The sequence below is a fragment of the Chlorocebus sabaeus genome, chromosome 22, assembly GCF_047675955.1.
Source record: "Chlorocebus sabaeus isolate Y175 chromosome 22, mChlSab1.0.hap1, whole genome shotgun sequence".
NCBI lineage: Eukaryota > Metazoa > Chordata > Mammalia > Primates > Cercopithecidae > Chlorocebus > Chlorocebus sabaeus.
The window spans coordinates 77,683,021-77,708,927 of NC_132925.1; the positions used below are offsets into that span (position 1 = coordinate 77,683,021).

General features: G+C 40.2%; 1 protein-coding gene across 2 annotated transcripts in view; it reads right to left on the reverse strand.

The window, feature by feature from the left end:
- PTPRG (protein tyrosine phosphatase receptor type G) overlaps positions 1-25,907 on the reverse strand; it is a 747,279-nt gene that overhangs the window by 200,008 nt on the left and 521,364 nt on the right. For both annotated transcript variants that reach the window (XM_073009981.1, XM_073009980.1), the window contains exon 5: positions 17,807-17,902. In XM_073009981.1, coding sequence (XP_072866082.1) covers positions 17,807-17,902 — 96 coding nt within the window. The remainder of the gene's footprint in view (positions 1-17,806; positions 17,903-25,907) is intronic.

A 25,907-nucleotide genomic window follows, 5' to 3' on the forward strand; every position in this document is an offset into this window, starting at 1 on the left:
AAAAATTGCCAGTATCAAAACAACAGTAAGAATGTTTCTATAAACCTGATCGTGAGCAGCATTTCTAAAGCCCCTTCTGACCTGCTTTCATCCTCCAGAAGTGTTCTTTTCATGAGTAACCAAGTTGGTTCAAATGCATGCTCTCAGAGCCTGAAACTAATTTCCTTCCTCCTACATAAGAACATAAAATCCTTACAATCTTGGTAATAGAAAGATATCATTTTTCCCGAGGTCTCAGCCACCACCATCTCTCCTTTTTTTGACAAAGGGGTGCCCATGTGTCCTCCTCTGCTCCTCTCCAGCTCAGCTCTCTCAGTAGTGCTCCTGATCTGCTCAAAATGCCAACCAAGTTAGTCCCCTTGCTCTGCCAGTTTTTCATTGGCTTCCCAAGGAAAGTCCAGGGCTGATGGCCTTCAAGACTCTTTGCGGTCTAGTGAAGTCAATGCTCTAGCCTGAGCCCTGGGGGCTTTCTCTCTGGTCCTTGGGCACTCAGTTCTCCTGCTTGGGGCCACTGCTCATGCTACTGCTAGCAGCTGAGACTCTCCTCTGCTCAGCCTCTAATTCCCACTCTAGTTAACTTCAGCTGAATCCTGTCTTCTCCCAGAGAGCCTTTCTTGATCCCCAAACCTGGACCTGATCCTCATCACATGCTCTCAAAGCAATCAATGTCTTTTCCTTCACTAGACTTCACACATTGAATCACACGTCCATTGGCACATTTACATGATAAACTTCTATTCCCCCAACAGCCTGTGATGTCCACAAAGATCAAGACTACACAGGTATTTTCTAATCAGGGCAGCCTCAGTGCCTAGCACAGTGCCTAGCATACAGTTGTCTACAAGAAATATTTGATGAATGAATACTGAAGGAGGCCAGGTTATACTATATATGTATAAGCTAGACAGGCCGAGACAGTAACACTCTTCTTTCATTGAGAACGCAGGATGGTACGTGATCTCCTGTACCGGTGTAACCTCTAACTGCTGTCATTTATATCCCAGAGAGCCTCCTGAGTCCACAGCGAGGCTGCAACCATACCAAGTCACAAAAATCTCCTTGTAGACATTCTTCCTTTGCCTCACTGAAGGTCACACAGGGGATGCAGCTTTGACATTCTCCATAACTGATAGCATCACTGCGTAAAAGAGTCCCCTCTGACATCAAGACTGTCTGCTTAACAACTGGTGATGGTACACCGTGCTCCCTCTTCGCTTTATGATCCAAGAATTTTTAAATGAAGCTTTCATAACAAGGAAGTAATGGAAGGCATGGTACTTTGCTGGGTATCCAGGCTGATTTTACATGTTTGCCTGACAGAAAGCCCTGTGCAACATTTCATCATTTATAAAGCCAGAGAGAAGATTAGGATGTTGCTGCCCTGGAAGATAAAGGCACAGAAGGTAGATTACCATTCTGCATGGCACAGTCGGCCCGTGGATACAACGGCTCCTTTGCGGCAGGTTGCAGCCTTCCTGATGTGGGAAAATCTGAAAGCGCCTCTTGGCAGAACACAGCCAGGCATAAGCAGAACTGTTTTGGGGCTTCCAAAAAGTTTCAGCAGCAGCTGAGGGGTCCATCCGCCTCCCCAGCCTCCCCAGTCTCATAAGACGAGCATCTTTCCTGGTCCAGTGCAGAAATAAATTCTCAGCACAGGCCCTGGATAGTCTCAGTGGGGATGTTGGACTGGAAGAGACCTGGCTCTGGGTACTGAGCAACTCAGCAGGTGCTGCCAGTGCCTGGAACATCCTAGCACAGAACATCCAAAATATTTTACGGAAGCAATGGAACCAGGGGAGTTGCATGGCAATAACCGTCAAAAACCAATTTGTATGAGCTTGAAGTGAGATTCCATAGGTGCTCACTGGAATGTCTGGAGGCAGACTAGTGGAAAACGCGAAGCTCTCAAACCATAGCACCATCCAAATTTCAGGAGAGGGCAACCTGCAGAAGAAGTGGTTCCAAAAGACAAGATCTCTGCTGAAAAGAAGACTTTTCCTCAAAGTCCTAATTTGGTCCTAAGTATTGTCACAAGGGCATCGGCACCAAGGGATGATCAGACACATACTAGAGTGGCTGACCCTACCCTAGATCTACACTCCTTGGAAGGAAAAGGTGGGTAGGGAGTTTCCAGGAGGGTAGGAGGCAGCTTAATGTTGAGGTTGAGAAGAGGGAAAGAGCCTCCAGAGTAAGAAAGACATGGCTTCAAATCCTACCATTTTCTAGTTGAGTGGCCTTGGGCAAATCATTGAATATCTCTGTTCCTTGGTTTCATTTGTCAAGTGGGGATAGAAGTTCCCACTTTAAAGGTCTGAGGTATCAAAGCAGATAATGGATATGAACTGGCACACAGAAACAAAGTTTTCTTCCTGAATATTACTGGTAATAGGAGAAGCAGGAGGAAAAGGAAGAGAGAAGGTAAGAACTTACCTTTCCACTCTCACCAGAAGTAGGAATTTGTAGCAAAACTGATTTATTCCAAAGTGCTTGGAAAAAAGCTGTCTCTCTTCCCTCCAACTCTCTACCCCCAGCTACCTCTCCCCAAGGTAAGGATAGGTCCATCTTAATGCAGGGCCACTCAAAGGAAAAGCAAGCTCAGCCCTTTCCTATGGACCTGTCTTCCCAGGCACCAGCCAGAGAGGATGATCTTACTTCCAGTCACCAATATATGCAGGTCCATGGGCCAACCATGCCCCTGCTCCTAATCCCTTATACCTGAGTCGATAGGCCAGGCAGGCCTTGTTCCACACGCTCATCTCCAAGGGAGGAAGCATGAAGATGTATACCGTCCTCTGGTGCGTCATATCCTCCAATCCACCTTATCATGAACAAATCTCATACCTGGGTTTCTTTTGGCTCTGATGAGGTGGGACAAATGACCATGCTCCCCTCCACCTGTTCTCACAGGTTCACTACTACTTTTTATAATAAACCAAGGGGGGAAACCAACAGACGATGGCATGTCTGATCACTTGGCTTCCGCCGTTCACTATGAAATGAGAAGAGAATTCAAGTCGGACTGGTGCGACTCTGGGAAGTGGAGGGCGGGAGGATCGTGAATCTCAGGAGTTGAGAACATGCTCTTTAAGAAGACTAGAGTCCCAGAGTATGGCCTAGATGAATCATCAACTGCCTAAGCGGCAAGCTGGCATGACAGGAGCCGGGGTGGAGGGCAATTAAGGGAACCCAAGGGATCTCTGATGAGCTCTGCTAGTTCTCAACCTGTGCGCACTATTTAGAATCACGCAAGCAGCTATTAAAAATACTGATGTTCAGGCCATCTCCTGGACCAATTACATCTAAATCCCAGGGGTTGAACCTGAGCATCGGCATTATTTAAAGCTTGCTCAGTAATTCCAGTGTGCAGCCACGATTGAGGAAAGCTGTTTTACCCTTTCTTGGCCCACGAGAGGAAGAAACAGAAAATAGTAACACATCACAAACCTGTTAGGTGGGAATGCCTTTCCTCTCTCACACATGCAGGTTAACGACCCTTCCCACCACACAACTATCGTACATGGTAACTCGTGTTTATCACTACACATATGACAGGCACATGCTGTTTAAATTATGATGAGAGCTAGTATTTACTGAGGACTTACTACGTACCAGTCACATGTCGATTTCACCTTTATTAACTAATACAAACCTCACAATGACCCTCCCAGGTAGGTCTCTTATTACTGGTCCTATTTTCCAAATGAGGAAACTGAGACACAGAAAGGTTAAGTGGACTTGACTGAATTTTACTCCTACTAATAGGCAGAACTGAGATTTAATTGAGTAATGTGGATTTAGAGTTCATTTTCTTCATCAAGCTAACTTTCAAGTAATGTCTTATTTTCATTCATTATCTCTCTGTGATAGGCACTGAGGATATTAACCCCAAACAAGCGAAAGTCCCTGTCTTTTTCTTTATCTTTTTTTTTTTTTTTTCCAGATGGAATCTTGCTCTGTTGCCCAGGCTGGAGTGCAGTGGCACAATCTCGGCTCAATGAAACCTCTGCCTCCTGGGTTCAAGCGATTCTGCTGCCTCAGCCTCCCGAGTAGTGGGGATTACAGGTGCCCACCACCACGCCCGGCTAAATTTTGTATTTTTAGTGGAGATGGGGTTTCACCATATTGGCCGGGCTGGTCACGAACTCATGACCACAGGTGATCCACCTGCCTCGGCCTCCCAAAGTGCTGGGATTACAGACATGAGCCGCTGTGCCCGGCCGGTCCTTGTCTTAAGGAATTTACAGATTGTGTGTGTGTGTGTGTGTGTGTGTGTGTATGTGTGTGTGTGTGTTACCCCATGTATAAGGGGTAACCTCCCTAATGATAGGGACCACGTTTTATTCAGTTCTCTGAACAGCAGCTGAACCACCATATATGGGACACCACAGTGAGTCCACAACATTGCAAAGGAAATGAACAAAGAAGGCAAGAGAAGGGACACAAGAGAGAAGGTAGGTGGGATGCTGTATGGGGGTGATCTCGTCCCTTTAGACCATGGGGAACTCAAGAGTCAAAACTGCCCCATAAAGAAGAGAATGGCATCTCCCACTCAACTCCCACCTCCCCTCCAGGGCAAACACTGGGACTAATGAAATAAATTGCCAGAACAGGTAATAATTCACATGCCCTAGTATTCTAAAATCTCCAACGATCACATCCTTATTGCTGGCATTGTCTCTAACCAAATAGACACTAATAAGGAAGCTCACAGGAAAGGATACATTTCCAGCACAGATAGGGCCACATAAAGGATCCCCGTTTTATGACTTTGACCCTGAAGCGGAAATCACTGCTGGGAATTAAGCAGTTCCTTGGGGTCCAGGGGAAAATCTTATGGGGCCTTTTCACCTTCTAATGGCCTCACCACCATCTGGAGGCATCTGGGTCCGTATCAATGTATGACTTGTCTCTCTCTCAGCCAACGTGGCTGCTCCAATTAAATATCTATTTCTTTTACCATCCAAGGTGTTAAGACTAATGACTTTAGCTCCTCTTTAAAGTAGTAAGAGAGACATGCAGATGCTCCCTGAGGAAATTTGAATTTGGTTACCTCCTCCTGAATTACTGAGTTATAGCACCAATAACAACTACTTAAGACTTTGTCTCACAGCCAACTGCAATCAGATCTGAAGCACCCTCCACGAACACGCAAGTAGGCTAGGAGGATGTGTATATTTGACATACTGAAGTAATATATGTCCTGGGACAGACGACAGGGTATGGGGAAGTAATGGTTCAAAGTATTTCCTTCTATTTTGGCATTTTTAACCCTAATCATTGCCAATTATCATCATCAACATTGTTATTTTAACTATTCTTATCATCAAAATTTTTTTGGGTCAAAGACCTCTCCACAATACTTTCATAGACATTGTCTCATTTGAGGTTCACAGCAAATCAATCAGATACTGGTTATTTTCATTTTATGGACAAAGGGATTGAAGTGGCAAGGGATTAAATAGATTTGTCCAAAGGAACAAGCCAGTAAGTGGCAAGTTGGAATTTATACATAGACGCCTCACTCCAAAACCTTAGACATGGATTTCAGAATCAAAGGGACGCTTAGCATCTGGGGAAGGTTCTAGAATCAGAATCTCCTTCTCAGAGGGCTGTTATGAGCATGAAATGGGATAATGCACATAGAATGCTTGGCAGAAATATAAGAAGAGCTGACACATGAGCAGAGTCCATAAATATCACCTACTGTTATTTTTACTATTGTTAATATTTGAAGAGAATCAGACACTGTAAGTCTCTTTTCAGAAGACTTGGGATTTTACCTGTCTGACCTGTTTTAGTGGGATGAGGACATTTTTCACTTATAAAATTCAAAATAGAGAGAAACCACAAAACTTTGGTCTGACAGCTATTAAAAAGGGCAGCGGGGGAGTAGCTGAGCTACTAAGTTCAGATATGACCCTAAACATTCATCTCTTTTCCTAAAAGATTTAGGAATTGGCTTTGTGTTAGTTAGCTGCTTGCATTTCTGAAGCATCTGGCACTAAACCCTATAATCGGTTCAGTTAAAAAAAAAAAAAAACTAGAACTAGTGTCTGGCAGCCACCTTTGAAGAGTGCCTAAAAATAGAAATAATTCACTGAAACCTCATTAGAATGGTGTTCAGGGATGCCAAGCTACCGGGGAATATGCTGTACAGTGTTGAGTAAGACCTCAGTAATATGGACGAAGTCCCTGGAAGTGAATTATCAGAGTCAGAATTGAGTATTGTTTCATATACAGAACATTTTATTATATGTGGTGCAAACAAATTACCGATACTGTAATTTTAGAAGTATTTCTCACCAAATCCATTTGTATGAACACGTAAGAGTCCTCTGTTATAACCAAAGGGCTATATTAAATGAATATACCCACATAAGATGGGTTGACAATGGCCAGTTGATATATGGAGTAAGCAACTCCTCCCATTGCAATTTTATTTACAGTCCTGATGTGTCTAATAAAATGCCTTCTTAAAAATGCGTAAGGAATTCTTGGCTTATTTGGACAAATCCAGATTCTAAATAAGCAACACTTAAATTAGCTCTCTTCTATCATTTTTATACAGCTACCTAGGAATTTGCACAGACACAAAAAAATCATATAACTTAATACATACTCAGAGAACACAATGAGCTAAGAAAAATAGAATTTGCTGTACCAGTGTGTCGAGGTGAGTCAATGCACAGGTATGCTCATAGCTCCTAACAGACCCCAAACGGGGATTTGATGCTAAAAATTTTCTCAAAAGACACCTGTGCAATCATAATAAAGAGATGATATAAGCACCAACTACTGTGTCTTTTACTATATCACATTGAGATTGTGACCTATGGCAAGTTAAAAGGCAGGAAGGATAAAATATTTCTATAATGGACGTTCTTGCAATAGACCGTCGCCTAATCCTTTACAAACCACTGGAGTTGCGTTCTTGAAAAATACCACAATCAGCAAAACACTGTTACCAAGATCAAGATATTAACAGAAAAAGAGGAACATGGGGGAAATCATAAAAAGTCTCACATGGATAAATAAAATTAAGTTTCTTCCAAGTTTGCCATCACATCATGTAAAAATGGTTGAATGTATTTCCATAAAATCAGAAAGATCTGTGCAGACTGGTCTGTCTTAAAATATAATCTATGTGATGTACATGACATCTGCTTTGGGAATGTGGGTCACAGGGACACTCAAGAGACAGGCAGGCATTATCCAGAAAAGACAAAGAACAAAAGTTCTGGGCTTTGGATGGGTTCAGACATATCATAAATGTTAAGATGCTGTAGATAGAGAAAAGAGTAGCTTCAGTGCAAACCCTGAACAACAAAATCAAAAGAGAAATGCAAGGTTCTTCTCAAATGGGCATAGGTGAGTAGCATCTGGATGCACACAGTTAAAGATGGTTAATAATCCTAGCCCTCAATGCCTAGATGGCCATATAGTAAAAAGATTTCACAGGAAACAATAGTAACCCTCTAAAATAAGCCAGCATTAATCATTTTAAAACCCTGTCCTGGGAAAATCCTTCTATAATGCTAAGGAAACTGTGTAGTGCTGTAATTTACAGAGGCAGGTTCTCCTACAACCTCCGCAAGCGAGTTTCATTGATCTTCCTATGAGTTTTTAAAACTAGCTCTCGCTGATTTCAAGTTCAAAAGCATTTGTACATGCTCTTACCTTCTTACCTCTGTTTACTTTTCTATATCTAAGTCAATGTTCTATTAAATTGGTGCTTGTTTCGAAAATCACTGCAGTGTCTGGATACAAAAATACCCATGTGGGTGCTTTAATTTAACAAGACAGAGGTAAACCTAGGATATGCAGGAATAGGGCAGATTCAAATATTTTTGCATGCAAGTTTTGCACCTTATGTTGGAATCCCAGTTGTCCAAGTCTCGGGTAGCCAGGGACTGTTGGAGTTCTTGGGACTGGGATTATTAGTTATTCGTATGGACTTCGGCCTGCAAAAAATAACCTAAACAGCCCTAACTGACCCCCTCTACCAAGATGAAGACATTCTGGTATCTTCAGTCACTTACTTAACTGATGACCATAAAGCTGAGTTTCTTGACCTCAGCTAGCACAGACATTTTGGGCTGCTAACTGTTGGTCGTGGAGGACTCTCCTGTGCATTGCAGGATATTCAGCAGCATCCCTGGGCGCTATCCGTGAGATGCCAGTAGTGCCTCTGCCCTGACACACCTAAAGCGTTTCCAGACATAGCTACATTGCCCGTGGGACAAAATCCCCATTCCCTCCCTCCCCACTTCAGAACTGCTGCCATTACAAAATTAATACATTCAATTCAAAGTTCAAATCTTTACCCCATTCACTCACGCTATGCTTACACATTATTCTATACTCTTTGTAGCCTTTTTATAAAAGGGAGGAAACTAAAGAAAAAAGTTGGCATCAAATCTATAAAATAATTATAGACACAGAGCCTAAGATAATTTAGGATCAAAGGTTTTAACCATGGACAAAAAGAAGAAAATAATTTTAAGTTACAAGAAAATACCTCTTCAGCTATCAGCAAAACTGAGAGGCCTGAAAGAAATTATATGCACATGACAATAACTGGGACCAATGGTATATACTTCTCCCTCTACCACCCTCTTCAACAGAAAACCCAACTTTTCCCATTCAGTTCTTCACTGAGAGCACAGACCCTGGAGATACACGGTTGCTGTTGAAATGCTGGCTCCAACACTTATTGGCCTGCGTAATTTTGAGTAACTTATACCGAAAAAAGCTCCTTGTCTCAGCTTCCACATCTATAAAATGGAGGTAATAATACCTTGAGGGGCCCCAGTGAAGATTACATGAGATATTGTACAGTAGTTGTCATTAGCATTTTACATGAGTGAAGTCCTCAGCAAATGTTAACTTTTATTAGTGGTGTTTGTATTCTATTTAGAAACATCTTCAACTAATTTATCTGGGGGAGGAGAGAGAGGTAAGAACGGTTGTGAATATAATGTGCTTTATGTCACGAGTTCTCCCGATAAATCTAATCAGCTAAAGCGTCCTACTAGGTCATATTCCAGGAAGACCAAATCTAGGAAAAAAAAAAAGTGGCTGGATTGGGAGTCACACAACTCAAAATTCTCGGCTTGGCAGACTGCAAAGAGCTAGGGGACCATGGTCAATCACTTAACCTTTCAAAGGGCCAGGCCTGTCATCCGTCATAGTAAGGTTACTACAGGGTGCCTAAGATCTTCTCTGAGTTTATGAAAATCAGATTCTGTGACTTATATTATAACTAATGGCCAAAACAATTTTAAACTATCATTCAATGATGTACAAAAGCAAAGTACTTGGTAACGTCCTTGAAGTGCAATGATTTAATTAAAATAGATTTTCACGTGGTCACATTCAAAGGATTCAAAGTCTCTTAATTATGTAATGCTTCGCCAATAATTAAATAGTCCTCTGTAATGTCCACTAAGAGGAAATTTGAATTACAGGCCATTTGCAGACAAGAGATGTGCTGAAAACACCTGATAGGCTATAAATTCAATGTTGTACATCCACAAATCTATTCCAAAATTGCAATTGAACATTAAGAATGACTCTGGCCTTCACTTAATGGTAAGTCCTATGAAATCAATTAGCTGTTAAAATAGTTTAATTGGAACATATGTATTTTAATTTTTGTGTGTGTATTCAAAAAAGTCTTCTTAATCAACCCAAAACATTCTGAAATTGCACTTCTAGGTAATGTAGTGAAAGAATTGAACTTCTATCTGGATAAAACCAAGGATGTGGAAAATGTCAGAAGGACAATATTCAAACAGCAGCAACTGGAAAGGAATAAATTAGGAATCATATTAGTTTACTGCCATTATCCTGTAAAGCAGTCTAAGAAGGAAGTTCTAAATAATCTACCACCGTTCTCCAACACAAACTCAATTTTGTCAGACCCAAAAATAGTTATTGTATTTTTTTTGGGAGGGGTCAGGAGTGAGGGTGGGAATTTGGCAGATGGGTAAAATTACTAATTTATCCCTTTTCTCTCTCTCTCTCTCTGCCCAGAGTTAAAGGCCCTTGTTTCACACCGCCATCAGAACTATGAAAAGAAAAAAAAAAAAATTAAAATTAAAACACGATAGAAAATTTATTCTTCGTCAAAAAAAGAAAAAGACTCTTTGGGGATAGTTAAAAAGAATAAAAAGATCAATTTAGGTCACCATAAATAAAAGGAATGAATTTAACAGTGGTGTTCTGCTTTATACCAGAATAGAAGAAAAATGGAGAAAAAAGAGTCCAATTCTAAAATTTACAACTAGAAACTTCATACTCTCAAAATGAAATATTTATCATTTTAAAAATATACACAAGATATAATTCTTGTATTATTCTCTTGAGATTTTATCTGCCTGACTTGATCTGTCCTCTCCTAGCTCCCAATGATAAAATGAAGCTACTTGTGAAGAAAGAATTCTAAGGCCCTTCTGAAAACTTACTGTCCGTCCCTCAATTACTTTGAGGGCAGGACACAATTCTAGGGATACCTCATGATTTCCATGGAGCATGGCACAGAGAAGGTGCTTAACAAATATTGCAGAGTGAACAAATGAGTTAGCAAATGAATGCAAGAATGAATACATAAGCAAGAAAATCTTACATTTTGTTTGCTTAGAAAATCTGAAGGAGAAGGGAGGAAAGAGGCAGAAAAACATAGACGTGTAAAGAATAGCAAGAGCAAGAAAAAGTAAACAGATGCACTGAAACACACAGAAACTAACTCATCAACTATCACAGACGAACCCTAGTAAAGAAAAATGCAAGAAAGAGGCAGAGACAACGGGAAAGAAAATTAGCAAAATAATCCAAAAAACCCTCTTCACTCATCACCTACTGAGATAAATAAATGCATTTAGGTGGGAAACCTTATAAAAGATACATCCAGAAACTCTTTACAGTAAAACACTCCTTTAAGGTCTCTGAATGCACTATGGAATGGAGATGCATCCCTTTAACGTGTTTGACCCAGTGGAGCGCAGATAAGACAGTTACCATCCTCAATGAATCGTCACACAGTCTTCATGTTCAATGTCCTTGACCAGCTCAAGAATCTTACACTTCTGACATAAACAACATCCTTTTTGGGTGAAGCTTACACAGTCATCTAGATATATGCTTTTCAAAAACCCAAATAATTAATAATGTGATAAAACACAAAGGTTTCCTTTAACTCAGTTTTACTTAGTATATATTTCCTGAGCAATAATTGAGGTCAAGGCACTGCTGTGAGGGCTAGGGAAAGGTGGGTGGGTGGTATACAAAAAAAAAGAGGATTAAGACACAGACTTCAACTTCAAAGAGTTTATACTCTAGTAGTCTCAGGTTCTACACCCCCTAACACCTATTTTTTATAATTGGTAGCTAATAAGCTATTAGGCTTTCCCTTTCCAATCTAGACAATGGAGCCTAAATGTGTTTCCATGAAATTCAGCTAAGTATTTACACAATCAAGCCACAGTATTAGCCTTGTGCAAGAGACATAATGATGAATAAAGACTCTCAGGCCTCAATGATCTCACAGTATTAAGGCAGAAGAAAGCAAGTAAAATAACAGCTTTAATACAAGATGGAATGCTACGAGTCACAGTGGGTCAAAGGAAGGACAGATCATATCTACCCATGGCGGGGAAGGAGGGGGAAGGTGAAACGCAGGGAAGTGGAGAGAAAGGCTTCCTCGCCAGCCCTGGATGGATGAGTCATCAAGAACTCCTCCTGCCTTCTCAACGTCTATAAATAATCCCAGGTGCTGCATTTCATTTAATTACTAAGCCTCTCCAGATGGAGAAAAATAATTAAGCAGTCTGTAACACCGACATGATATAAAGAATGGGTTAGCAACTTGCAAAGTATTTGAGTTCTGAAGTTTCCTTTCAACTATGAAAGAAGGGCAGAAATGAAAAGGGGGCAAATGACTCTACAGAGCTTAGGGAAAAACCAAAGGACTACAGTCATATTCTGGGTAGAATTTAAATAAAAATGAAAAAATACCGGTACAAAGGAAGGCAACGCAATTCTCCCAGTAGAAGCAGAACATTAAATGAGGAAACTGCAGTAGAGTTGGTGACAATAGTTTGTCAAAAAGAAATACTTTAAGAATGATGAATAAATCAGATGCAATTCACTTATTTCTTAAATGTATAGCTATTGACTAGATCTCTGGATACAGACATGACAATAATTTTATATCTTTGTTTCTGATGCAAAGTTTCAGAACTGACCACAGCCATAAAGGAGGCTGGAAACAGTGTCACATAAGAAACGTTTCTAAATGCCGACACCCTTGAAGAATCATGTGTTTATGATTCCAAAGTTCAATGGAATTAATGAAATATAAATGAAATTTCAAGCATTCATATGACAATGGCAACTGGGTAATGAAATGAATGATATGTTCCCCTCAAGATAATAAATTCAGTAACAATATACTTCATGAAAAAACACAATGAATCAAAGCTAAAGAACAGGAATACCAAACTTCTATGGGCATCTGACTGAAATCTATTAAGAAGGTTACATGGTTAAAAGACAAGTCGGTCCTAGTGAGAAAGTAGATGAAAGCATTTAATGGTGAAGAAACAGATGGAAGCCAAGGGAAAAACACCAGAACCCAATTCTGAGGGTGACGATAAAAGATTCTTGGCCTCAAAAAAATAGGACTACTTAAAGACAAGGTCATTCTGAGTATTGGGTACTCTCTCTTCTATCAACTTAAAAAGAAACCAATGAAATCGTTCTATGAATTACAGTTTTTTAAAAGCAAAGTATCCTTCCACAAATTGCCTAATCATTCCACTGATTCTATTTCATGTAAACCTGAGTTTTTATATTTATTTGTTTCACCAGATAAACCATGTAGGGTGTTATCAGAATAATACAATATTTTGAAAGAGTATTTTAGGTTGTTGCAAAAGTAATTGTGGTTTTTGCCTTTAAAAGTAATGGCAAAGCCGGGCATGGTGGCTCATGCCTGTAATCCCAGCTCTTAGGGAGGCAGAGGCAGGAGGATAGCTTGAGCCCAGGAGTTCAAGACTTGCCTGGGCAATATAGTGAGACCCCATTCTCCACAAAATGGAAAAAAAAAACAAAAAAGTAATGGCAAAAACCACGATTACTATTGCACCAATGAAATAATAACTTCTGATATTTTATATTTTCACAGGCATTAAAATTAGGTTAATAGTAGAGAAGTTTTACTTTAACAAATAAAAAATTATTTTAGTTTTTGTACTTATATAAATTAACTAAACAAGTATTTATTCTCTTGAGTGTTTTAACAACAAATACCTCTATCCCTTGACAATTTTTTAAATTTTAAATTTATGTTTTTAATCCTTTAAAAGTGAATTTCACTCTTGCCTGTTCCCCTGTGCTTTCGATAGGGAACAAGCCCAAAGGTGATCCGCGTGATCTAGAAAAAGGTGATCCTTCCTCCAGACACATTACTACCACATGTTGGAAAGTTACAATATTCCACTTACCAGTGGCTACAAAGGGAGCACACCTTCTAGAGCCGTCTGGGCCAAGATGTGGCTGCCCTGATTCACCGTCTTCCACACATGGAGGTGGTTCTTCCTTCCCTCACCCGTGCCTCAAGGGCAGACCTGGCTCACCAACTTTCAGCACTGAGACTGACCTTCAACTCTTATCTGTTACCAAAATATATCAGCTGCCATTCAGAGTTACTGGGATCCAGGCCAGGCATCATGATCTTAACATCATGTTGATGTGAACACATGAATAAGACCGCTCGATGATTTCGTTGCAATGGGAATGTGCACTCCCTCCAAAGTAGCCACTAGACAGATCTCGATTACTGCGACATCATCAAGACATTTTGTGTAAAACCTTCCATACTTAACTGAATAAAAGAATCATAAACACTGTGTAGATTCAACAAATCATGCCTCTAAGCCACAATAGGGCAAAGTGCAATTAACTCCCAGTCTAGGCCAATGTAAGGGTTCATTGGACAACCATATGTCTGCTAGGTTGGTGCCTATTTGGGTGCTTTTTAGAGGGCAACATTATGAACTTCATCGTATCTAAGCACAGCAAAGGCAGAGAGAAAGCCAAAATTACCAGGAATAATGGGCACATGTTGAGAACAAAAAAAGCAGCACAGACAGTGAAAAATTGAAATGGTAAAAAAAAAATTATTCTAGTATATGAAGTAAATTAGCATCCGGACTACTGGTATTTCTGCAGAACTTGGCCTTGCCTAGGCCTGGGCTTTTGGGTCATTCTCTTTGTGTCACTCTGAATAATGAATATGTGGGTTCATAAGCACCAAGTTAGAGTATAGCTTTTTTACAAGTAGAGGAGTTCAACTCTTTTTGGCTGTTATTTGTGGGACCATGACACTGAGGTTCTAGTGCACAGGAGAAGTATTATGTTTAACATAGCAACTAGTACTATTCCTGGCATCGAATAGATGTTGAATAGGTAGATGACAAAACCTTCTTCAATACCAAAATGTAAGATGCCAGGTTTGAATTTGGAAATATATACCAAGATTTCTCTATTTTGGGAAGAAATATCAAACTCTCAAATTTATCATTCTTATAGAAAGCAAAAAAATCTAAAAGTGAGATCTAACTAGAATGCCAAATTCAAATAACAATTTTTTTTATTTGCATTGCATGACATAGTGAGAATTCAAGCACATAAGCACATGCGTGCTTACAAGAAAGACAAAGGGGCCGGGCGCAGTGTCTGACGCCTATAATCCCAGCACTTTAGCAGGCTGAGGCAGGAAGATCACTTGAGCCCAGGAGTTCCAGACTAGGCTGGGCCACAAAGCAAGACCTCGTCTCCACAAAAAAATAAGAAAATTAGCCAGACGTGGTGGTCTGCACCTGCAGTCCCAGCTACTCGGGAGGCTCTTGCAGGAGGATCCCCTTGAGCCCAGGAGTTGGAGGCTGTAGTGAGCCACAACTGTACCACTATACTTCCGCCTGGCCAACAGGGAGACTTGTCTCTAAATAAATAAGAAAGACAAAGGAAGCAGCTTAATACAGCTGCTATCTATGTAAAATTATGTTCTGTTTTTTATCATCTGACCTCCAATTTGTGTCTATAGGATAGCAAGCCAAACGTAGAAAAGGACCTAAGAAATGAAGTGCACATTAAATATCTTTATATGCAAACTAGTAGTCGTGTCCTCGAAATACTTTAAAAATTCAAAACCTAGATTTCACAGTGAGGTATTTTGTTGTGCACACCAATGTGTCTTGCCTGCCTAAAATTCTAATTGGTCTTATATTTAACAAGAGTTTATAGAGCTGAAAGAAACAGAAAGTGTTTGGGTAGAGCATGCTGTAAACTGTCCATACAGTACTCATAAAAACGTTAAAAAGCTTTTTTTAAAATTTTCTTTTAAGAAAGGTTCCCGATGAAGTAGAATCTTGTCGGTCTGGGCATAGGTGGGCGCAACACAGAAGGAAGTGAGGGTGGATCTGATTGCAGGGCCACAGGAGCAGAGAGGTCCAGCTGCATGAAAAACAGCATACCAAGGGAACAATGACAGAAAACCAGGTGTTAGCCGGGCAAGTGGGAATTGTTTAAGAGCAGTATGTGTGGTCCCAGTGCTACCAAATGCAAACCAATCACAGTTTAAGAACAGAAGCGGGCTGGGCACAGTGGCTCACACCTGTAATCCCAGCACTTTGGGAGGCCGAGGCAGGTGGATCACATGAGGTTGGGAGTTTAAGACCAGCCTGACCAACATGGAGAAACCTTGCCTCTACTGAAAATACAAAAAAAAAAAAAAAATTAGCCGGGCATGGTAGCACGTACCTGTAATCCCAGCTACTCGGGAGGCTGAGGCAGGAGAAATGCTTGAACCCGGGAGGCGGAGGTTGCGGTGAGCTGAGATCGCGCCATTGCACTTCAGCCTGGGCACAACAAGAGCAAAACTCTATCTCAAAAAAAAAAAAAAAAAAAAAAAAAAAAAAAAAAAAAAAAAAAAAAAAAAGGAACAGAAGAGGTCCAGACAGAACTCAAGTCATCTGCCAACAGGGCAGTGTCCAGAACATACGTCTGTTCATAAAAAGATAGTATGTATACCAGGGTCTCCATCCCACAGAAACATGGAGGGCTATAGATGCATATTATTTGGCAATTTCCAAGTGTCCGCTACGTTCCAGGAGTATACTAGGAACTCCTCTAATCACCACTACAATCTACATGATGATGTATTAGCTGTTCGCTCTACTTCACAGATAAGGATACTGAGATTGAAAAGTTTAAATAACTACATTACCATTATGCAGTAGAAAATCGTGGAATTCAAAAGCAAGTATCTTGACTCTGAATAAGCTCTTAAAACACTATGCTCTATTGTGTTCATGAAAAGTAATCAGGAAAAAGAGAGGTGCTGGAGAACAATGGTCAAATTAGGCCAATACATAGCACAAACAGACAACTTCCAAAATACTTGACCACGATGCACAGTAAGCAATACACATTATATCATGATCCAGCACACACCCAGTATGTTTATTATGCATAAACAAATTCTATAAATATATTTACCTGTACTATATTTTACTGATATTTTCTGACTTATTTCCTATTCTATATAATACTATGTCATTGTTTTTAAAATGCTGATCAGAACTTACTGAAATCATTTCATGGCTCGACAGTAAGATAGAACCCACTGTTTGAAAAGCAGTGCCATAATCAACAATGACAACCATTGTTCTTATTCTAGGTAGAATATCAAGCTTTTCAAATTTTCATATCTGATCTCTCACTTGAGCCTTTACCTCTCTTGAGAAAAGGGAGAAAGGTAGTTAAAAGGGAGAAAACTGTCACTCATGTGTCACCCATTGAAAAGGGTGGTGAAATTAACATACTCCAAACAAGAATGGCTCCACCTCAATGACAAACTTGCTCAAAAAGGCAGATGTTAAAGACGTGTTGGAGAAGGCTCTTATGTCTTTAACATCCCTTTAGTTGTCAAAAAGACATCCAACAACCAACAGAGACTCATTGGTGAAATGAACACCTTTATGTAGTCGCTAGGTCAACTTTAAGATTGAAAGACAACTCAGATGCCTACTACTCAGACTACCTTCCACACTAAAAAGCACCAAGGTCTCCTACAGGCAAGTTGGTCAAGGCACTCACTGATCAACACTACTTTGATTTGACTTATTAAAAAGCCTGAACAGCATTATTTTATCGAAGGATGCAACGCTGGGATTCTAGGTGCAGAATCAACACTGAGTTATACGCATTCATTAACACAGTCATATTAAAAGAGAGGACGGAAGGATAAGAGTTCATAAATGTACCAACACAGAGATAGTTGCAAGAAACACTTTAGTTACTATGGGGATTTCTGAGAGGGAAAGAGAGGGGGTCTCTTTAGAAAAGTGACTGATGCTATTTATTAACCTACTTGCAAGTAATGTCAAATTTTAAAGTTGCTCAAAAAACCCACCTTTTTTTATATCAGTCTCTTAATATGCTGAAAGAACCTGTTCAAAATGCTTCAGCGACAAAGTAACTTAGATGATAAATGTGTTCTTCAATCTGTGCACCAGTCAAGTAGCAATAAAATCAGAATAATTCATGCAAAAATTTTCATTATGTTTCTAAACATACTTATTTACATTTTAAATCACACATTAGACAATATGAAATATCTTTCATTTGGACAGGTGTGAACTAGAAAACAGATGCATTCATTAAACATGGAACAATTCGATGAATTAAAAAAAAATACTCAAAGAATTCTTTGGTTGAAGTACTTCAGCCACTGTTAACTTACTTGAAAAAATATGGCCATGGCTCCGATTATTCTGTTCTCAGAAATTGCGGTTTGAAAGCTGTCAAAGTCATCTGGATTGTAAAAGAAAATCTGCATCTGTAAGAACAATTAAAAAAATGTATTAGGAAAATTTTCAAACATAAATAAAAAGTTGAGAGACCAGTACCATAAATGTATATTCCCCAGTTGCTAAGATTTTGCCAAATATTTTCACCTATCCGTATTTTTCCTTTGCTAACTTTTTTTTTTTTTTTTTAAAGATAAAGTATCACTCTGTTGCCCAGGCTGGACTGCAGTGATGCAATCTCAGCTCACAACAACCTCCGCCTCCCAGATTCAAGCAATTCTCCTGCCTCAGCTGAGTAGCTGGGATTACAGGCACCTGCCATCATGCTCAGCTAATTTTTGTATTTTTGTAGAGATAGGCTTTCACCATGTTGGCCAGGCTGGTCTTGAACTCTTAACCTAAAGTGATCTGCCCGCTTTGGCCTCCCAAAGTGTTGGGCTTACAGGCGTGAGCCACCACACTCGGCCCTTTGCTAACATATTTTAGAATGAACCTAGACATCATGTCATTTTACCCCTAGATACTTCAGAATGTATCCCATCTTTTCACATAACTACAATGCATTCATGCCACCCAAAATAAGTAAAACCAATGCCTTCTAATTTTCTAATACCCAGGTCATAGTGTAATTTCCCAATTAAGAAGCAAAATTTTAATGGAGTTAACCACCTTTTTGTAAAAAGCTAACCCACACATTATTTTGCTTAATCCTCTTATAAAGCCTTGTAAAAAAATCAGGGCAGTGGCCGGGTGTGGTGGCTCAAGCCTGTAATCCCAGCACTTTGGGAGGCCGAAGCGGGTGGATCACAAGGTCAGGAGATTGAGACCATCCTGGCTTACACAGTGAAACCCTGTCTCTACTAAAAATACAAAAAATTAGCCGGGCGCGTTGGCGGGCGCCTGTAGTCTCAGCTACTTGGGAGGCTGAGGCAGGAAAATGGCGTGAACCCGGGAGGCGGAGCTTGCAGTGAGCCGAGATCGTACCACTGCACTCCAGCCTGGGCAACAGAGCAAGACTCTGTCTCAAAAAAAAAAAAAAAAAAAAAAAAAAATTAGGGCAGAAATTACTATACTCAGCTATAGATGAGAAAATAGTGCTTCAGAAATTTGATGTTAATTTACCTAATATTATACATCAGAGAGAATCCAAAATCCATGTGCTTTCTTCTCAACCTTAAATATCTTCTCTTACATTTGGCTAGCATTACGGGTTTTTTTTTTTTTTTTTTTTTTGAGACAAACAAAAAAACTCACTATCACTCTCACTCTGTGGCCGAGGCTAGAATGGAGGGGCCTCCATCTCCTAAGCTCAATAGATTCTCCCCCCTCAGCCCCCTGAGTAGCTGGGACTACAGGTGCATGCCACAATACCCAGCTAATTTGTGTATTTGCTGTAAGGACAGGGTTTTGCGTTGGTGTCCAGGCTGGTTTCAAACTCCTGGCCTCAAGCAGTCTGCATGCCTCAGCCTCCCAAAGCACTGGGATTACAAGTGTGAGCCACTGGGCCTGACTAGAATTTCTTATGTGAAAAGCAGTACATAGGTAAGTCAACTCAGGATCATTATACAACTTTAATGCTTGCACACACTTTGACATTTAACAAGACGCAGAGAACAGTTGGGCGCGGTGGCTCATGCCTGTAATCCCAGCACTTTTGGGAGGCCGAGGTGGGCGGATCACCTGAGGTCGGGAGTTTGAGACCAGCCTGACCAACATGGAGAAACTCCGTCTCAACTAAAAATACAAAATTAGCCGGGCATGGTGGTGCATGCCTGTAATCCCAGCTACTCGGGAGGCTGAGGCAGGAGAATCACTTGAACCTGTGAGGCGGAGGTTGTGGTGAGACAAGGTCGCGCCATCGCACTCCAGCCTGAGCAACAAGAGCGAAACTCTGTCTCAAAAAAAAAAAAAAAAAAAAAAAAAGATATAGACAACAAAAATGAACCATTGGGTATCCCCAAAAGCCTCCATACTGATAAGAAAAAAAAAAAAAAAAAAAAAAAAAAAAACGACCTGGGTTCCTATTCCAGCTTCCTCATTTACTTGCAAGTACCAGTTTTCTTTCTTAGGCATAAAGTCAAGGATTTTCATTTACTGGGGTAATTCTGAGGCTCAAATAAGTTAACGTAGTGTGTAACATGAAGCAGCATGGTTAGACCTTATTAATGCTCAACAAATCACCATCATCATCACCATATATATTTTTTTCTGAGATAGGGTCTCATTTTGTCACCCAGGCTGGAATGCAGTGGCATGATCATGGCTCATTGCAGCCTTGACCTCAAGGGCTCAAACGATCCTCCCACCTCAGCCTCCTAAGCGGCTAAGACTACAGGTGTACACTACCATATCGGGCTAATTTTTATACATATTTTTAGAGGTGGGGTCTCATTATGCTGCCCAGGCTGGTCTAGAACAACTGAGCTCAAGCAATCCGCCCACCTTGGCCTCCCAAAGTGTTGAGATTACAGGCATGAACCACTGGGCCTGGTCATCATCATTATCATCATATGTTAAGATTAACATTTGGCAAACATCTTAAAATTTCTAGTAAGAGTATGATTCCACTGAATCATCTAGAATGATGCTACTCCTTACAGAAAATTCTATCTTCTATATAATTAGTTCTTTCATGACCTCTATTTCCCCACTTTTCCAAAAGGCATGATGCTATTTTCTGCAATAGACTGAACAATCACACCCCAGGGAGATTGAGAGATTTGACATTGAACAATAAAGTCCCAGCAGGAAAAGCTAAGTATAGGTCAAAGGTAAACAGAGTTCTGACGACTGAATTAACTCAAACGCTAAGAATACAAATGGCATTTCTTTTGTGAAGAGGGAAATCAGGTAGCCCAAATCAGGACACTTCCTAGAAAAATTCTGATACCTAAGTAGATGGGAGAAGGATGGACAGTTTCTTTTGGAGAATTTTCTTTCTTAAAGATAATTCTTTTTCTTAAGACTGTGAATTTGCACCAATTCTGGCAGTTTCTTACAAATGTGTTTTCTTACGGTTTGGACAGCTTTAGACATCATGAATTTTTAGAGAAAAATTCATTCAATAAGGTGCAGATTAGAATGGTTTAATATTAGGTGAATTGCTTTGGGTACAATACTACTAACCCAAGAAAGAAACTTCACACAGGTGTATTCAGAAAATTACACTTCACTTTCTTTTTAAAACTCAGGCTTCCAAATTAAGTAGGTTCACAGAAGGCTTTCTTATACTTCAGCCCACGTGCAGGGGCAGCATTGTTTAATGCATCACCTGAATAATGTGTGATACAAAATACTTTAAGACCTCTTCAAGGGCATTTTCATTTACAAGTGGGTAAAAAAAATGCAATTTTAGAAAATGTGTTTGAGTCATGGCCCCACCCATCTGGATAATAAAATGTCTCATAAAAAAGACAGCAGCACAGGTCTGAAATATCTATTTTTCTTACTATTTTTTCAAGTTGTAGCCTACTGAATTATGGTAATATCTGAAGCTGTCTAAAATATAAGAGCAAGTAGATGAGGTTTTGCTGAATGAATTGGACTTGCGTAAACTGAAACATATTTTGTCAGCGGTGGTGATGGCTAAGTTTGGACAGAGGCTGGAAACACCTTGGAAGGTATTTGGGGTAGTTACCATTAATTTTACCCTCAAAATGAGCTGTGGCCAGAGCCCTCCCTTCAACATTCTGGGCTCTAGATCCCAGAGCCCTCCCTTCAATATTCCCCCACGTGTGTTCTTTCTAGTAATGTTAATCTAAATGATGCTCACTCTACAGCAATCCTTCTATGAACAAACGTGGCGTACATAAGCTGAAGAAAAGATCTGGGGCCAGGCGCAGTGTGGCTCATGCATGTAACCCCAGCACTTTGGGAGGTCCAAGTGGGAGGACTGCTTGAGAACAGGAGTTGGAGGCCAGCCTGGGCAACAAAGTGAGACCTCATCTCTACAAAGTTAGCCAGGAGTGGTAACTGTAGTCCCAGCTATTCAGGAGACTGAGGTGAGAGGACTGCTAGAGCCCAGGAGGCTGAGGCTATTGAGGTTACTGATGGCTCCAATGAGCTCCAGCCTGAGCAACAGAGCAAGATCCTGTCTCAAAAAGAAAGAAAAAAGAAACAAGAAAAAAAAAATCTGGAAAATTCAGCAATAAAGGGATTAACTGTTCCCTATCTCCTTTACCCAGTATCACCAATTATTTATACTATACCTCATTTGCTCTCTTTCTGTATACACACACACACACACACACACACTTTTTTTCTTCAATCATTTGGGAGCAAATGGGAGATAATAGCCCCCTTTACCACTAAATACTTAAGTGTGTAATTTCTAAGAATAAGGACATTCTCTTACATAATCACAGAATAATCATTAGAATTAGCAAACTTCACATTAATACAATGCTATTATCCAATTCACAGACCATTTTCAAGTTTTGGCAAGTGCCCAAAAAAAGTCCATTACAGATCATTTTCTGGTTCTCAGTCCAGAATTCAATCTAGGATCAAACTCTGTATTTAGTTGTCATGTCTTTTTTATACTGACCTCTTCCAACCCCATCTTCATCTGGAACAGTTACTCAGCCTCTTTCTTTACTCTGACAATTTGAAGTATACAGAGCAGAAAATTCATAGAATTGAGGTCTCTTGGCCGGGCGCGGTGGCTCACGCCTGTAATCCCAGCACTTTGTGGGGCCAAGGCGGGTGGATCACTTGAGGTCAGGAGTTTGAGACCAGCCTGGCCAACATGGTGAAACCCTGTCTCTACAAAAATACAAAAATTAGCTGGGCGTGGTGGCAGGTGCCTGTAATCCCAGTTACTTGGGAGGCTGAGGCAGGAGAATCACTTGAACCCAGAAGGCGGAGGTTGCAATGAATCGAGATTGTGCCGCTGCACTCCAGTCTGGGCAACAGAGTGAGACTCCGTCTCAAAAAAAAAATTATATCTTCTCAGTGCATTATATCAGCAGCACATTTATATGGGTTTATCCCGCTATTGGAGGTATTTATCTTGATCATATAGCTACAGTGCTATCTATTGAGTTTCTCCACTATAAAGTTATTAATTTTCCTTTCATAATTAAAAAGTACTTTGTAGAGAGATACTTAAACATGAGATAAAAATCCTGCTCCTCATTTAAAGTTGACTCACTAGTTTGGTATCCTTTGTGACTTTCTAACTCCACCATTCCTTCTATATTCATTAATGGCATTCTAGAGTAAGGAATCGCTTTCCCTGCACTGCGGTTTATTCACTTATTCATGCATTCATTTACACCCATATGGACTTGTTTATTTTTGTTTCTATTTATTCAATCCATTATCAGATTCCATTACTAACATTATGTATTTTGATGCTCAGATTGTCCCAGATTTGCCCAGTAGGAGACCCTTCAAAAGAATGTCCCTGTCAGTCTGCCACGTTCTCCTAATTTTTTATTTTTTAGCACTTCCTATCAGGCACAGATGTTTTGGGCTCATCCTGTATTTTCCCTACCCTAGCCCTAGAGTTGGCCATTTAAGTCCTGGTTCAAAGGTTATTTGAAGATTTAATAACTTTAACTCAATATTTTCCAAACACAGTTGAAATAGAATACTTTGGACGTGATTCTTTAAGAAAACTATATAGCTTAAAGGTCGATGAATCTATTCCAATCAGGCCTCTCTTTTGCAAGGGAAGGAAAGTTGAATCAACCCTCTATAAGCAGACATTCCTTCATTATGTAGAGTTCCATGAGATAGGAGATAATATATATTATATATATAATACACGCACACACACGCGCGCACACACACACACATATATATATGCTCAAGCACAGAAGCAAACTATATGAAACTCAATTAAAAAGACACTGATAGACTGCTTGCACCAGGGCACAATCATGGGACCAGTTCTGCTAAATTTTTCAAAGTCGTAAGTGAGAGTCGTTAGCCCAAATGGATCATTCAACTCTACCTGTGGAATGGCTTGACTGCAAAACCCTCCACGCGTTTTTCTAGCCAGATCAAGGTGATGGATAACCTAGAGTATCATATAGCATAACTTGACATTTGGAAAATGGAATTTTACAGGGGCAAAACAAATCACATTAAAAGCATCATCATCGACCAGGAAGCATGTTCTAAAATACATATATGGCAAATGCCTGCATGAATCCCAATACTACCAAGTAATGGGAGGGAGGTGAAAAGGACATTGTGAGTACAGGATTGACAACAGTCAATGCTCCACTGTTGTAAGGTACGAGTGTCATACAAACAAAGTCACAACAAAATGCCCACCTAGCTTCCCTTTTTTCCTGCCTTGTGCAACTTTTCCCTTACATTTAAAATAACTCCAGTTGCAATTTGACTTTACAAATGTGCATATCTCTGGTTTCCAATATGTATCACTGTCCATGTTAAGTTGAATGAACAGAAGGCAACAAATCTGAAATCCTGAGCCTTTGATACTATTACTGTTGTTCAAATATTAATTTTTAATGATATTAAAACATTATTAATGTTTTTTCAAACTTTTAGTAAGTGCTTACTATCTGCCAGGTACTGTACTACGATTCATTGATGCTCAGTGAGGTAGGTACTAGTACGATTCTCATTTTATAGGCAAGGAAGCCAAGGATTTACAAAATTCATAATTTCAAATTTACAAAGCTCCTAAGGAAGGAAAGTGGGGTTGGGACAGAAAAATTATCTTTCACAATTGTCTTTCCAATCTCAGAGTTCAAGGTCTTAATCACTGTGCTTCCTTCCAGTTGGCAGGAGTATTGCTTAATGCCTGTTCTCTGTACGGCACCATGACAGATGAAGATACAGTCTGTACTTAGGAAGACTAAAATATCATTAATGAGACAAGGTTAACTTCATTTCTGAGTGCCAAAGTTGAGGGAGTGTATCACGAAATAAAAGCATAAGGCAATGAATGGCTCATGGTCAAGTGAGGCATCTATTAAACAAAACCTACATTTATATAGGCAATGGGCAGGAGGGGGCATTTTCCAGAAGGTAAACTTTTTATTGTCTAATGTTAGAGTTGTGAGCCTAAGTCAGCTCCCTGGTTGCTGTGATCACGGAAGCAAAAGGAAATGATCCCAACATGAAAGTAGAAAACCCAACAGTAACTTCCATGCAGATTTAGAAAGCTCTACGTTTTATTTCCTCTCAAAAAGCGATTTCTCCCACATGTCCCCTACACATGGCCCAAGAAAAAAAATCATGATGGAGTAAGGAAGGAAACAGCACGCAGATAGCTCAGGGGGAAGGCAATCTACTGAAAGACTCAGTAGATATTTCCAGGATACTGCTGGGGATTTTTATTAAAGTGGAAGAACACACAGGCAAAAGCTACAGAAAAGAACAGATGGAGATGAGACATAAACAGGACGAGATAAGGAGGGTAACCAAAAAGGCAACAGCAGAATTAAAAATCACATAGGAGGCAGCAGACAACAGAACTGAAGAGGTGGAAATGTAATTTTCTAATCAAGCTTGGTGTTAACCTGCCAGTTGGGAACGTGGTAGTGGACAAGAAACAGCTGCCTAAGAATAAAGATGTGAAGTGAAGGCAAAGTAAACATCCAAATACAGTGAATCTGCCAGTTCTGCTTTTTTGACAACATGCATAGTATGATGACAGAGTTAAGGTTTTTGTAAAATAAGCTCTTAATCTAACATGTTTTTTTTTTTTTTTTTTTTTTTTTTGAGACGGAGTCTTGCTCTGTCGCCCAGGCTGGAGTGCAGTGGCCGGATCTCAGTTCACTGCAAGCTCCGCCTCCCAGGTTCACGCCATTCTCCTGCCTCAGCCTCCCGAGTAGCTGGGACTACAGGCGCCGCTACCACGTCCGGCTAATTTTTTTGTATTTTTAGTAGAGACGGGGTTTCACCGTGTTAGCCAGGATGGTCTCGATCTCCTGACCTCGTGATCCGCCCGTCTCGGCCTCCCAAAGTGCTGGGATTACAGGCTTGAGCCACCGCGCCCGGCCAATCTAACATGATTTTAAAATTATTTCGTAATGACTAGTATTAAGGAGG